Source organism: Mauremys mutica, chromosome 8 (genome assembly GCF_020497125.1).
Source record: "Mauremys mutica isolate MM-2020 ecotype Southern chromosome 8, ASM2049712v1, whole genome shotgun sequence".
Classification (NCBI taxonomy): Eukaryota; Metazoa; Chordata; order Testudines; family Geoemydidae; genus Mauremys; species Mauremys mutica.
Genome location: NC_059079.1, coordinates 350737 through 363515, shown reverse-complemented (window position 1 = coordinate 363515; position 12779 = coordinate 350737). Strand labels below are relative to the sequence as shown.

The 12779-nt window shown below is 47.2% G+C and overlaps 1 protein-coding gene and 1 long non-coding RNA gene across 2 annotated transcripts in view; one reads left to right on the top strand and one right to left on the bottom strand.

The window, feature by feature from the left end:
- Positions 1–12779, top strand: part of C8H1orf210 (chromosome 8 C1orf210 homolog) — a 15011-nt gene extending 2232 nt beyond the window's left edge. The window contains exons 2-5 of the mRNA XM_045026632.1: positions 1242–1342; positions 5591–6098; positions 6730–6885; positions 11190–12779. Of these exons, the coding sequence (XP_044882567.1) occupies positions 1256–1342; positions 5591–6098; positions 6730–6885; positions 11190–11521 (1083 nt within the window). The 5' untranslated portion in view covers positions 1242–1255 and the 3' untranslated portion in view covers positions 11522–12779. The remainder of the gene's footprint in view (positions 1–1241; positions 1343–5590; positions 6099–6729; positions 6886–11189) is intronic.
- Positions 1027–12391, bottom strand: LOC123375600. Its single transcript, XR_006581525.1, has 3 exons — positions 12276–12391; positions 5005–5091; positions 1027–1379 (listed from the first exon to the last, which is right to left on the bottom strand). It is a non-coding gene; the product is annotated as an uncharacterized LOC123375600 (long non-coding RNA).

Here is a 12779-nt window from a genome sequence, read left to right as displayed (position 1 = left end):
TCCCACCCCAGCACTGCCCCCTGCCCTTTTACTCCTCTCCCTGGGCATCTCCCAATGCTCTCCGTCTTTCTAACCCTCCTGGATATATCCTGCTTCATCAACTGCCCTTCCACATATGCCCTGGCCACCTCTAGTTCATGCACAGTCCTTCCAGATGCAAGAGGTTAGTACTTAGCATCATTTGGATCTCACAATCCACTTCTCAATGCTTTCTTAGGATCATGAGTTCAGACACCCACTCATGGACAGAAGGACAAAAATCTTACCGCCTATATCCCATGAGCTTTGTGAGCCAAAGAGATTTAACCCTGAAATAGTTACAAAAGCCTGTGTGCCAAGAAGCTTCAATAAAAGCAATGCTCTGAGCAGAATGACAAACAGGTTCCCCCACGACCCTGGGCTCTCCGGTTCTTGGGACAGGCAGAACACTGCTGGCACAGCCGGCAGTAACACAGACCAAGAGCAGCTGACCTGCACTCCAACAGATCAGGTCATTGCAGAAAGAACTTTTGAGAGCAAGCAGCAGTGAGAAAAGCCATTGAGGTTCAGAGATTGTCGGCTCTGATAGATGATGTCCAATGCGATGATCTCCACTGCTTCCATTTTTTTCATGGAGTACTTTAGGTTTACAAAGCATTGTACAGACATTGGCTAATCCTCACAACAGCTATAAGAGGCAGAGAGCTGTGATGGATAGCAGGAGAGAGATCACTTGATCATTACCTGTTAGGTTCACTCCCTCTGGGACACCCTGCATTGGTCACAGTCAGTAGACAGGATACTGGGTTGGATGGACCTTTGGTCTGACCCAGTATGGCCATTTTTATGAGTGGGTTTTATCTCCATTTTACAGATGGAGAGATTGAGGCAGAGAGATTGAGCTGCTCAAGACTGCACAACAAGTCCACCCCAGAGCCAGGATTAGAACTCAGGCATCCCTGCCTTCTGCCCTTGTGCTCAGCCTGCTGGACCAAGCTCTCTCTCATGAGCTTTATTAAGTGGCTGTAGTAGTTTGTAGTTGTCAACGTTATGTTTTATTTGGATTAAAAAAAAAAAAGGCAGATGTACCAGAAGTGCCTGGAGTCAATGGACACTGGTCCCTGCCATGGGACAGGATCCGGGGAGGAAATAGTCTGGTCTCTTCCCAGCACTGGCTATGTCACACCATCATTTCAGTGGGGCAGGGCCTGGAGACTTCTGTCCCCCACAACCTCCCTGTGACTCGTTTTTCTGTTGTGCAGTTTCCTGAAGCCAAATGGAATGTGCCTGGTACCTTTGTGTCTGCAGCCTCCTCTATGTCTGGCCTGCAGCAGCGGGACATCCTTGCAGCATTGACAGTAAGGTGGGTATGGAGGACTCTTCACAGGACTCAGGGTAGTCTAAAATCAACCAGGAAAGGGGCTCAGTGACCCAGGAGGTCCTGTCCAGCCCCATCAACTGAATGCAAGACAATGAAAAAATCCCATAGAAAGCTGACCCAAACTGCAAAGGGACCAGGAGAGATTAGAGTAGGTTCTGCGTGCAGCAAGAGGCAGTTCCATACAGAAATGTGTAAAGTGATACATGTAGGGAAGGAGGGCTACCAAGAGATGTGGTGGATTCTCCATCATTTGGAGTTTTTACAGCAGGGGTCTCAAACTCAATTTACCTTGAGGCCAGTGCCAGTCCTCAAATCCTTCCAGTGGGCCAATAATGTCACTCATGCCGCCCAGAACCTGCTTCCCCCCCAAACTCCACCCCCCACCTGCCTAAGGCTCGGAGTGAGTTTGGGTGGGGGAGGAGACCTGGGGTAGGGGATTGGGGTGCAGAGTGCAGGCTCTGGGATGGAGTTTGGGAGGGGGTCTGGGTGCTTGGTGCAGGCTCTGGGATGGGGCAGGGGGTGGGGTTTCAGACTCAGAGGGAGGAGTGCAGGCTTTGGGAGGGAGTTTGGGGGATGGGTGTGTGTGTGGGAAGGAGGTGCAGGCTCTGGGAGAAAGTTTGGGGCAGGAGGGGGTGTGTGGGAAGGAGGAGGGAATGCAGGCTCTGGGAAGGCGTTTGGGGGCAGGAGGCTCTGCGTGCAAGGGGGGGTGCAGGCTCTCAGAGGGAGTTTGGGGGCGGGAGGAGGTTGGGGGGTGCTGCGCTTAGCTGGGCCTCCAAGGCGGGGTGGGCCAAGGGGCCTCCGTGTACTGCTGCCCCAAGGCATCGCCCCTGCAGCTTCCCATTGGCCACAGGGGCGCTCGGGCAGCGCGCGGAGGCACAGCCCTGCCCCACCCCAGGGCCGCAGGGAGGGGCCGGCAGCCATGTGGAGTGAGCAAGTAGGAAGCTGCTCAGCTCCATTGTGCTGCTGGCGGTGAGTGGGGCCCCAGGCCATTTTAAATCGCCCGGGGAGGGCCCGTGGGCGGCAGGTGGGGCCAAGGGAGAGACCCAGCTCCAAAACTGCTGGAGCCCCACGGGCCACACTGAGGAGGTTCTCAGGCCGCAGGTGGCCCATGAGCCAGGAGTTTGGGACCCCTGCTTTACAGTGAGATTAGAGCGTTTCTTAGAATGAAATGGCCATTCATAGATTCCAAGGCCAGAAGGGACCATTGTGATCATCTAGTCTGACCTCCTGTTATAGCACAGACCAGAGAACAGTCCCATAATAATTCCTAGGGCAGATCTTTAAGAAAATCATCCAATCTTGATTTAAAAATCGCAATGATGGATTTTTGATTACTTTCCAATGTTTATTACTTTCACCATTAAAAATTGCCTTATTTCCAGTCTAAATTTGTGTAGCTTCAACTTCCAGCCATTGGATCCTGTTATGATTTTCTCTGCTAGCTTAAAGAGCCCATTATCAAGTATTTGTTCCCCATGTAGGTACTGAAGTCACCCCTTTAACTTAACAGAAAGGTTAATAGATGGAGCTCCTAGAGTCTGTCACAATAAAACATGTTTACTAATCCTTTAATCATTCTTGTGGCTCTTCTCTGAACCCCTTTCAAATTTATCAACATCCTTTTTGAATTGTGGACACCAAAACTAGACACAGTATTCCAGCAGTGGTCATACTAATGCCAAATACAGAAGTAAAATAACCTCTACTTCTACTCAAGATTTATGCTTCTAAGGATCACATCAGCCTTTTTTACCACAGTGTCACACTGGGAGCTCATATTCAGCTGATTATCCATGATACCCAAATCTTTTTCCACATCAGTTTCCCAGGATAGAGACCCCAATCTTTAGAGCCCTGCAAATCTGCAGATATCCACAGGACATGTTTGCAGATTGGATGCAGATAAAAATTTTGTATCCACACAGGGTTCTACTCATTTTGTAAGTATGGCCTACATTCTGTGTTCCTAAACATTTACATTTAGCCATGTTAAAATACATATTGTTTGCTTGCACCCAGTTTACCAAGCAATCTGTCCTGTCCATAGGCTCCAACTTTTCCTGGCGGTTGGTGCTCGACCCCCCCTACACCCCGTGCCACGCCCCATTCCAACCCCTTCCCCAAAGTCCCCACCCCAACTCCACCCCGTCCCTGCCCCTATCGGACTCCTTCCCCAAATCGCCGGCCCCACCTCTTCCCTGAGCGTGCCGCATTCCCCCTCCTCCCAGTGCTTCGCGGCGGCAAGTGCTGGGAGCTAGGGGGAGAAGTGGGGCTGCGGCGCGCTATGGGAAGGAGGCAGAGGCAGAGTGGAGGCGGACGTGAGCTGGGTCAGAGGGGTGGGGCGGGGAGCTTGGCTGCCGGTGGGTGCAGAGCACCCACCAATTTTTCCCTGTGGGTGCTCCAGCCCCAGAGTACCCACGGAGTCGGCGCCTATGGTCCTGTCCTCTTCATTATATACCACTCCCTCAATTTTTATGTCGTCTGCAAACTTTATCAGTGATCTTATGTTTGCTTCTGGATCACTGATTAAAATGTTAAATAGTATAGGGCCAAGGACTGATCCCTGTGGGACCCCACTAGAAACACATCTACTCAATGATTCCTCCTTTACAATTATATTTTGAGACATATCAGTTAGTCAGCTTTTAATCCATTTAGTTTGTGCCATGTTAATTTTATATTGTTCTATTTTTTTAATCCAAATATCATGTTACCAAGTCAAATGCCTTACAGAAAAAGTCTATTAAATCAACACTATTACCTTTACCAACCAAATTTGTAATCTAATAAAAAAAGATACCAAGTTAATTTGACAGGATCTATTTTCCATAAACCCATGTTGATTAGCATTAATGATATAACCCTCCTTTAATTCTTAATTAATCAAGTTCCCTATCAGCCACTCCATTATCTTGCCTGGGATCAATGTCACATTGACAGGCCTATAATTACCTGGATCATCCCACTTACCCTTTATAAATATTGGCACAATATTAGCTTTATTCCAGACTTCTGGAACTTCCCCAAAGTTCCAAAACTTATTGAAAATCAACATTGATGTTCAGCAAGCACCTCAGCCAGCTCTTTTAAAAGTCTTGAATGTAAGTTATTTGGGGGTGCTGATTTAAAATGTCTAATTTTAATAGCTGCTGTTTAACATCCTCCCGAGATGCTAGTGGAATGGAAACAGTTATCATTGGAGGACTACATCATCTGATTTTCCCTAAATACAGAACAGAAATATTTATTGAACACTTCCATCTTTTCTATATCACTATTGATAATTCTACCATGTCTATCTAGTAATGGACCAGTATCTTTGTTAGGATTCTTTTTTGTTCCTTATATACTTAAAAACCGTCTTCTTTTTGTCCTTAACTCTGCTGGAAATAGCTTTGTCCTTGTGTTGCTTTGCTTCCCTTATCAATTTTCTACCATTCCTAGCTTCTGTTTTATATTCATTATCATCACCTTCCCCTTTCTTCCATTTGTGTTATATTTATATATCTGTTTTCACCTCCCCTCTAAGCCAGATTGGTTTAAACCCCTTCCATAAATAGATAGATAGATGCACTCCTACACATCAGCCACTCTGGCTTGCTTACTCACTCTGCACAGGCAGATGTCTGCTGGTGGGCTCTCACCTGGGAACTGGAAGTGCAACAGCCCCTGTAAGAAACATGGTCCAAGCAATCAAGCAGTGCAGTCCACTTCTCAGAAAGCTGGAGACCCTTGAATGAATTAAGAACACACTGAACTGAGGCAGAGTCTGAAAATCCAAGGGGAGGAAGGAGGGGATACACATTCCAGTGCTAGATGGTCACAGGTTTGGAAATGATCCTGAATGATAAATACCACTGGAGGGGATGTTCAGCAACTTTGCCCATCCTACCCCATCTACAGCATCTGGGCTTCTTCCTCCACCACCCCTTTCTTCTCATGTTCATCTCACTCTGTAAAATGTGTTGTGATTATAGACCTACAGCGACCCAATCTATGCTGGTCTTTATCTAATTGTACTGGCCTGTGTCAGAGACTGGATATTGGACTAAAAGGACCATTGGTGTGATCTGCTCTGGTAGCTCCTATGTTCCTAAAATTATCTGTTTTTCTGTAAAACTCTGCAACAAACAATTAAAGTAATGAATTATGTTTGAATTTTTTGAGTTTCACTGGAGAATCCTACCAGGGATGCAGAACCCCCTCATATAGATGACAATATTTTCTCAGGGATGGGCTGACTGCAGTGGAAAGAGTCTTCTACACACTCCAGATTCCCTTCCTGGAAACATCACCAGCTTGGACCTTTCCTTCAACTCCTTGGCAATGCCCAGAAGTGGGACTTTCTTGATACACTTCCCTTCTCTGCGTGCCCTAAACCTCTCCAACAACATCATTCCCATGCTCTATCCAGCAGTCTTCTCTAACCTCTGGGCACTTCATCTGCTGGACCTGAGCAGCTGTAACATCTCCCACCTTCACCCAGAAGCTTTCCAGGGCTTGAGAAACATGCACACGCTGCTCCTGAAAAACAATAAGCTTCAGATTCTGCAGCTGCCTGCGTTCCTTGCCTTCGGAGCCCTTGTCCATCTGGATCTGCAGAACAATGATCTGCTCTCTATGGATGCACTAGTCCTGCAGCTGATGGAAAGAACCCATCAGATCCTGCTTCAGGGGAACCCCTGGGTCTGTAATTGTTCCATGTATCCTTTCCAGCAATGGCTACAACAAAGACAAGGTGAGGGAAGGACTGAGGGCAGGGCTACCATAGGTAAAGAGGGGGGACTGAAGTGTAAATGCCCTCAAGGCTTCAGGGAAGAATTACAGGAGTAATAGCTGTAGAAACCCTATTTGGTCCATTTTAATCCATCTCTTCTGATTAATGCAGGCTTATTTCCAGCAGACTATTTTCTAGGGTTTCTCTAATCTTTTTTAATCAACTGAAAAATCACCCTGAGCCAGCCCGGTGAACAGAGGGAGGAGGGGATGGAGTGAGCTGGGGGTGGGACCTCAGAGGAGGGGTGAGACAGGGGTGTTCAGGTTTGTGTGAGTAGAAAGTTGGCAACCCTATCTGTAGTGGAGACCAAGCCTAAATATATTTGGTACTTTACAGGTAACAGGCAGCTCACATTCACAGCAACTCCTCACACTAATTTTGCTTGTTGCTGATGGCTCCATATTTAATCATTTCTTTTCTTGTTTCTTCTATTAGGTTTCACTAGAAGCTGAGAACAGACTAAGTGGGTGGGCATTAGCAGCTGCAATCTCTTGTGCTCTTTATATAATAAAGAAGACCTCTCTCCAAAATGGGGATGGGTGGGAAAGTGGAGCCCCCGTCCCCTGCAACTGAGTCAGGTTGTGTCTCCTAGGTGTGCAAGTACTCTGTGCCTCTCCACCAGAACTCCAGGGCCAGGCGGTCAAGACCCTGAACTTTCAGGATCTGGGCTGCAGGAGAAAACAGTGGTTTCCTCAGGCTCAGCCTTCACTCAGAAGAAAACTGCTGGCCACAGTGCAGAGAAATGACAGTAAGTTGTGCAGCTACAGGAACTCTGGTCCTATGTGAACGCTCTAACTCCCTATTTAATCAGTTTTCCTACCAGTGGCATATTCCCAAAGTATATACCCCACTGATCCAGTATGTGAGGTCTGAATTCCTGCTCTGCCTCCTAACTAACTCATCGCAAGATTTTGGTTCACTCAGTTCTGCTAGGTTGGGATTGCTCTGCAATGTAACTAACATTCCTGGCAGCTACATGCATTTGGCAGCATCAATAGCTGGAGAGACTGCCTGAGTTCTGCTCTGGACCTTGTCAGAGTGAGCGTTTGGTGTCCTGGCTGGGGACAAGGGCTGTAACAGTCACATAGGTTATGTCTGCACTATAATTATTAAAAACCCACAGCTGGCCTGTGCCAACTGGCTCTCACTACGGGGCTGTTCAGTTCTGGTGTACATGTTGGGCTTGGGCTGGAGGCTGGGCTCTAGGACCCTGCAATGGGGAATGGTCCCAGAACTTAGGCTGCAGCCTGAGCTGGAACATTTGCTTTACAATTAAACAGCTCCTTGGCCTGACCCCAAGTCAGCTGGCATAGGCCAGCCATGAGTGTCTAATTGCAGTGTAGACCTACCCTTAGAGCAGGGGTTTTCACAACAAAATTTTTGGTGGCCTCAGAGTGCAGCCACCAACTAGGGTAATAATTGGAGATATACCAATCTCCTAGAACTGGAAGGGACCTTGAAGGGTCATTGAGTCCAGCCCCCTGCCTTTACTAGCAGGACCAATTTTTGCCTCAGATCCCTAAGTGGCCCCCTGAAGGATTGAACTCACAACCCCGGGTTTAGCAGGCCAATGCTCAAACCACTGAGCTATCCCTCCCCCTCTTGCTGGTGGCCACAATGACACTTTTCCCTAAAGTTAATTAAGTATTTTAGGAAAAACAAATTAAATATTCACATATACACGTCCAAATCATTGTAATTTATTTATGTAGGGTTTTTTATTGCAGACTCAATAATTAAAAATAACGCCATGAAAAGTGATATTTGTATGTTTAATATCACTTATCACAGCCTCCCAGCTAGCTACTAAGTGTGCTGTGAAAAGTGATACTTACATGTTTGTTCATATCACTCTTCTCAGCAAGCACCAGGACAAATTAAAGCATGGATGGGGGGGATTGGAGGGGGAGGCAGCCGGGGCCCAGGGTGATGGGGGGGGGGGTGAGCCCCGCTGCCGCACAGCCAGAAGTTGGTGCCTACTCCCATGTGGCCGGAGGCCAGAGTGCATGGCTGGAGCCAGGGGTCAGCTCCCGAAGCCCTGCAGCCAGGCTCCCAAAGTCCTGTCGGTGGAGCCTGCTGCCCAACCATGCAAGCCCCACTGCCCCTCCACCCATGCTGGGTCGAGAACTCACCTTGCTCCTGCAGTGTTGTGCCCCACCTGTCTCCAGCGGTGGTGCAGGGCGGGGCATCAAGGAGCAACAGGGAGGGAGAGGGGCTGCTGTTTTGTGCCTCCCCACTCCCCTCCCCATCACTGCACAGGAGGCTGTTGTGGCCATAGGAAAAGCCCCCAGTGGCCACATTTGAGAAACACTTTGTTGTCAGATAAAGCACAAGATAATTTTACACAACAAAAAAAGGTTACTAACCTCATCAAAGTTATTAGAGACTCAGATACTACATGACAGGCACCAATACAATACAGGAGCCCAGAGGTTAGTTAGTGGGAGACTTATGAAATCTGAATGATCTCTTGCCATCTGAGCAGGATAACTATCCCTCCCCCAAGACCTTATGCTGAGCTGCAGATTATCCTCTTCTAGGGTTTTAAAGAAAATTCTTCAGGAAAGGTCAGAACCTACCCAGTGTTAGTACTTGAGAGAAACCATTTACATTAGCAAAACTGTGGCAGTTTACACCACTCATTCCAATGAACAGCTGCCATTTAACAGCTTCTCAGTATTTAATGAAATGAAACATAACATTACTCCTTCCTCATCACACCGTTTCCTAGACAAAACATTTGCAAATTCCAATATTCCATTCAACAGAGTGGAGAGCCACCCTTTTGTTTTTCTCAGGATTATTCCATTTACACAAATCCTGGCGCTTTACATTCAAGTTATAAGAACATAACATAAGAACAGCCCTACTGGGTCAGACCAAAAGTCCATCTAGCCTAGTATCCTGTCTTCTGACAGTGGCCAGTGCCAGGTGTCCCAGAGGGAATGAACAGAACAGGGAATCAAGTCATCCATCCCCATCCCTCTTTCCCAATTTTGTTAGGCTTTATCTTCACTGCCCCCCCAAAAAACAAGTGTTAACTAAGGCACATTAATCATCCAACGTTAAAATCCTAGTGGAGACAAGGCACTGTAGTATTTACAAGGCAGCTAAGCTATACCCTCGCCTGTGATTGACCTCATTTATTATTTTTAACAGTGAAGACACAGCCAAAATTAGGATTTAAAGATGTGTTAGATTAGCTGGATCCATCTAATTAAAACCTTCAAAGTTAAAGACAAAGCAAACTGTAACACTTGCTCTGCTGAGACCTTAACTTGCGCAGCTTGCACCTGCTAAAGAACAATTTGCTTTGTCTTGACTTAAGTTTTATAAGGTTTTAATTAGATGGAGCCAGATAACATGATCTAACATACCTTTAAATCCTAACCTAGACAAAGCCTTGGTAAATTGTCTCCCAGTCATGAGATTGTGTGTCACCAACCCAAATTATGTCAGAAAAAGTGATTGAGGGTTTCAACAATTAGTAACTCTTCCATATTCACTAATATATAAACTCCCTTCTTCCCTTTTAATAATCAAACCCTCAATTTCCTTTCATACAAAGCTGTACATGTTTTAATGAAAGCAGCAAAGAATCCTGTGGCACCTTATAGACTAACAGACGTTTTGCAGCATGAGCTTTCGTGGGTGAATACCCACTTCTTCAGATGCAAGTGGTGGAAATTTCCTGGGGCAGGTATATATAAGCAAGCAAGAAGCAAGCTAGAGATAACGAGGTTAGATCAATCAGGGAGGATGAGGCCCTGTTCTAGCAGTTGAAGTGTGAAAACCAAGGGAGGAGAAACTGGTTCTGTAATTGGCAAGCCATTCACAGTCTTTGTTTAGTCCTGAGCTGATGGTGTCAAATTTGCAGATGAACTGGAGCTCAGCAGTTTCTCTTTGAAGTCTGGTCCTAAAGTTTTTTTGCTGTAGGATGGCCACCTTAAGATCTGCTATTGTGTGGCCAGGGAGGTTGAAGTGTTCTCCTACAGGTTGAAGTGTTCTCCTACACCGCACCATAGTAACTCTAGCTCAGGAACCAATCCATGCAACAAACCTCGATGCCAACTCTGCCCACATATCTACACCAGCAACACCATCACAGGACCAAACCAGATCAGCCACAACATCACCGGTTCATTCACCTGCACTTCCACCAATGTAATATATGCCATCATATGCCAGCAATGCCCCTCTGCTATGTACATCGGCCAAACTGGACAGTCTCTAAGGAAAAGGATAAATGGACACAAATCAGACATTAGGAATGGCAATATACAAAAACCTGTAGGAGAACACTTCAACCTCCCTGGCCACACAATAGCAGATCTTAAGGTGGCCATCCTACAGCAAAAAAACTTTAGGACCAGACTTCAAAGAGAAACTGCTGAGCTCCAGTTCATCTGCAAATTTGACACCATCAGCTCAGGACTAAACAAAGACTGTGAATGGCTTGCCAATTACAGAACCAGTTTCTCCTCCCTTGGTTTTCACACTTCAACTGCTAGAACAGGGCCTCATCCTCCCTGATTGATCTAACCTCGTTATCTCTAGCTTGCTTCTTGCTTGCTTATATATACCTGCCCCAGGAAATTTCCACCACTTGCATCTGAAGAAGTGGGTATTCACCCACGAAAGCTCATGCTGCAAAACGTCTGTTAGTCTATAAGGTGCCACAGGATTCTTTGCTGCTTTTACAGAACCAGACTAACACGGCTACCCCTCTGATACTTGAAATGTTTTAATGGTGTTTTCTGTTAGGCTGAAAATTTAAAAAGCACAGGCAACTTCAGAATCACAAGTCTGAACACACTGGGCCCAATTCACCATGCAATCATTTGCACTCATGCAAAGAGAATGTGAAGTGGGTGTAAAATACTACCATTCTGATAGGCACCATTAAGCAGCACCATTGTGGCTCATGGAGCACCAGCCCAAGTATTCACCCTGTGTCTGTGGTAGTAGGCCCTGGCAATCCCTCACCCATCAGGAAGATACTAGTGAGACATGGGGATTCCCTGACCTACTCAGTCTCTCTTTCCTCTGCAGCAACCACCACTGCAGCAACCACCACGTCGCCTGCAGGGAAGGGAGGGAACAGCTGGCCATACTTGGTGGGCTTCCTTGTATCAGCTATTGGCATCTCCATCCTGATTGCACTGGCTGCAAAGTGCAAACTATTCCATAAGAACTTTGCCAGCTACCGCCACCGGCCACTGCCTGACACCAGCTCGATGGGAGGCAGCCATGCTGAGAGTGGGGTTGCCTGGGGGGAGAATCAATCCATGCCTAGTGCTGCTGGGCTGCAACTGGAGGATGATGATGGCTTCATTGAAGATAACTACATCCAGCCAAGTGAACGGCTGCAGGAGGAAGACTAATTGGAGCCACATTCTCCCTCTGAGGTTGGGACTTCACCCAGGCTCCCCTCCCAGCCATCCTTCTTCACCTTCTGGGGCCAGGGCTTTCAACTCCTGTCCTGTCCTTTCAGCTCTCTGCAGCCCAGGACCCCCACTTCCACTCCGAGCCTTCCTTCTCCATCGAGTTGTCACTATTCTTGTTTTAGTTTCCACTGTTTAACTTAGGGGGTGGGACCAACATGAAAAAAGAAGAAGCTGAGAAGTGACATGAGAGAAGAGTATGATGAGGAAGGGGTCAGCATGGGAGAGGGGATAATGGAAGCAGAGCTTCCTGGGAAGCTACTAGGGTCCAATTTTATCCCTGGTGTAACAGCACCAACTTCAGTGGTGTTACACTAGGGAACAATACAGCCCACAGTGCAGGGAGGTCTGCCTTGGCACTGAAAACAAACTGCTCTTTGCATCAGTATTTGAAATGCCATAAAGCACAGTGAAAGCCAGCCTGGTGCAGCCTTTGCTCCTAGCATGATGCCAGGGAGAGACCCTCACCCTCAGCACCAGCCTCACGCACCCTAGCCTGAGCCAGAGTTCCAGAAGACCAGCACTGAGATGGACACACTCCAGGACAGACACTCCTGAATCTGAGAGCCTGGTGACATTGCACAGAGAAGACAAAGACTAAAACATCCCCCATGAAACCCTGACTCTCTGCAGCCTCCAGTGACTCTGCCCTGGAGAGGGAGGTACTGCACATCAACACAACAAAGCCACTAACCTGTGTATCAAGCCTGCTTTCCGATCCTAGCTCATATGAGAGCTCAGAAGCCATAGGAGGGGAAAAGCCAGGGACAGTTATAAGAGGAGCATCTGGGAAGCTGTCTGGTTGTGGTGCCAAACGGGCTCTGTTGTTTAACCTGAATGTATGTGGCTGCACAGCCTGTCTCACTCTCATGGCTCCTTCTACTTCAGAGCTGAACTTTGGGTTTATTCCTTTTGATTGGCTGCCCTCCTGGTTACAAGGCCCAGCACTTGCTGTGAGCTGGCTGCTGAGTCCTGAAACAAGATTAATGAAATCTCTAACACACAGTGATGTTATCATTGTGCCTGTCATTATCCTGAAGGGTCCCAGCTTTATAGGCTGCATCTATGGGGATGCTTCATCCAAGGGTGAAATGCAGCCATCTCTTTAAGAGAACAGGAGGCAAAGGAGAATCCTGGGTCTAGTAGAAACTGCACAAGCATATGTCAACCTAATAAAATACATTTTTTTTTAACTTTG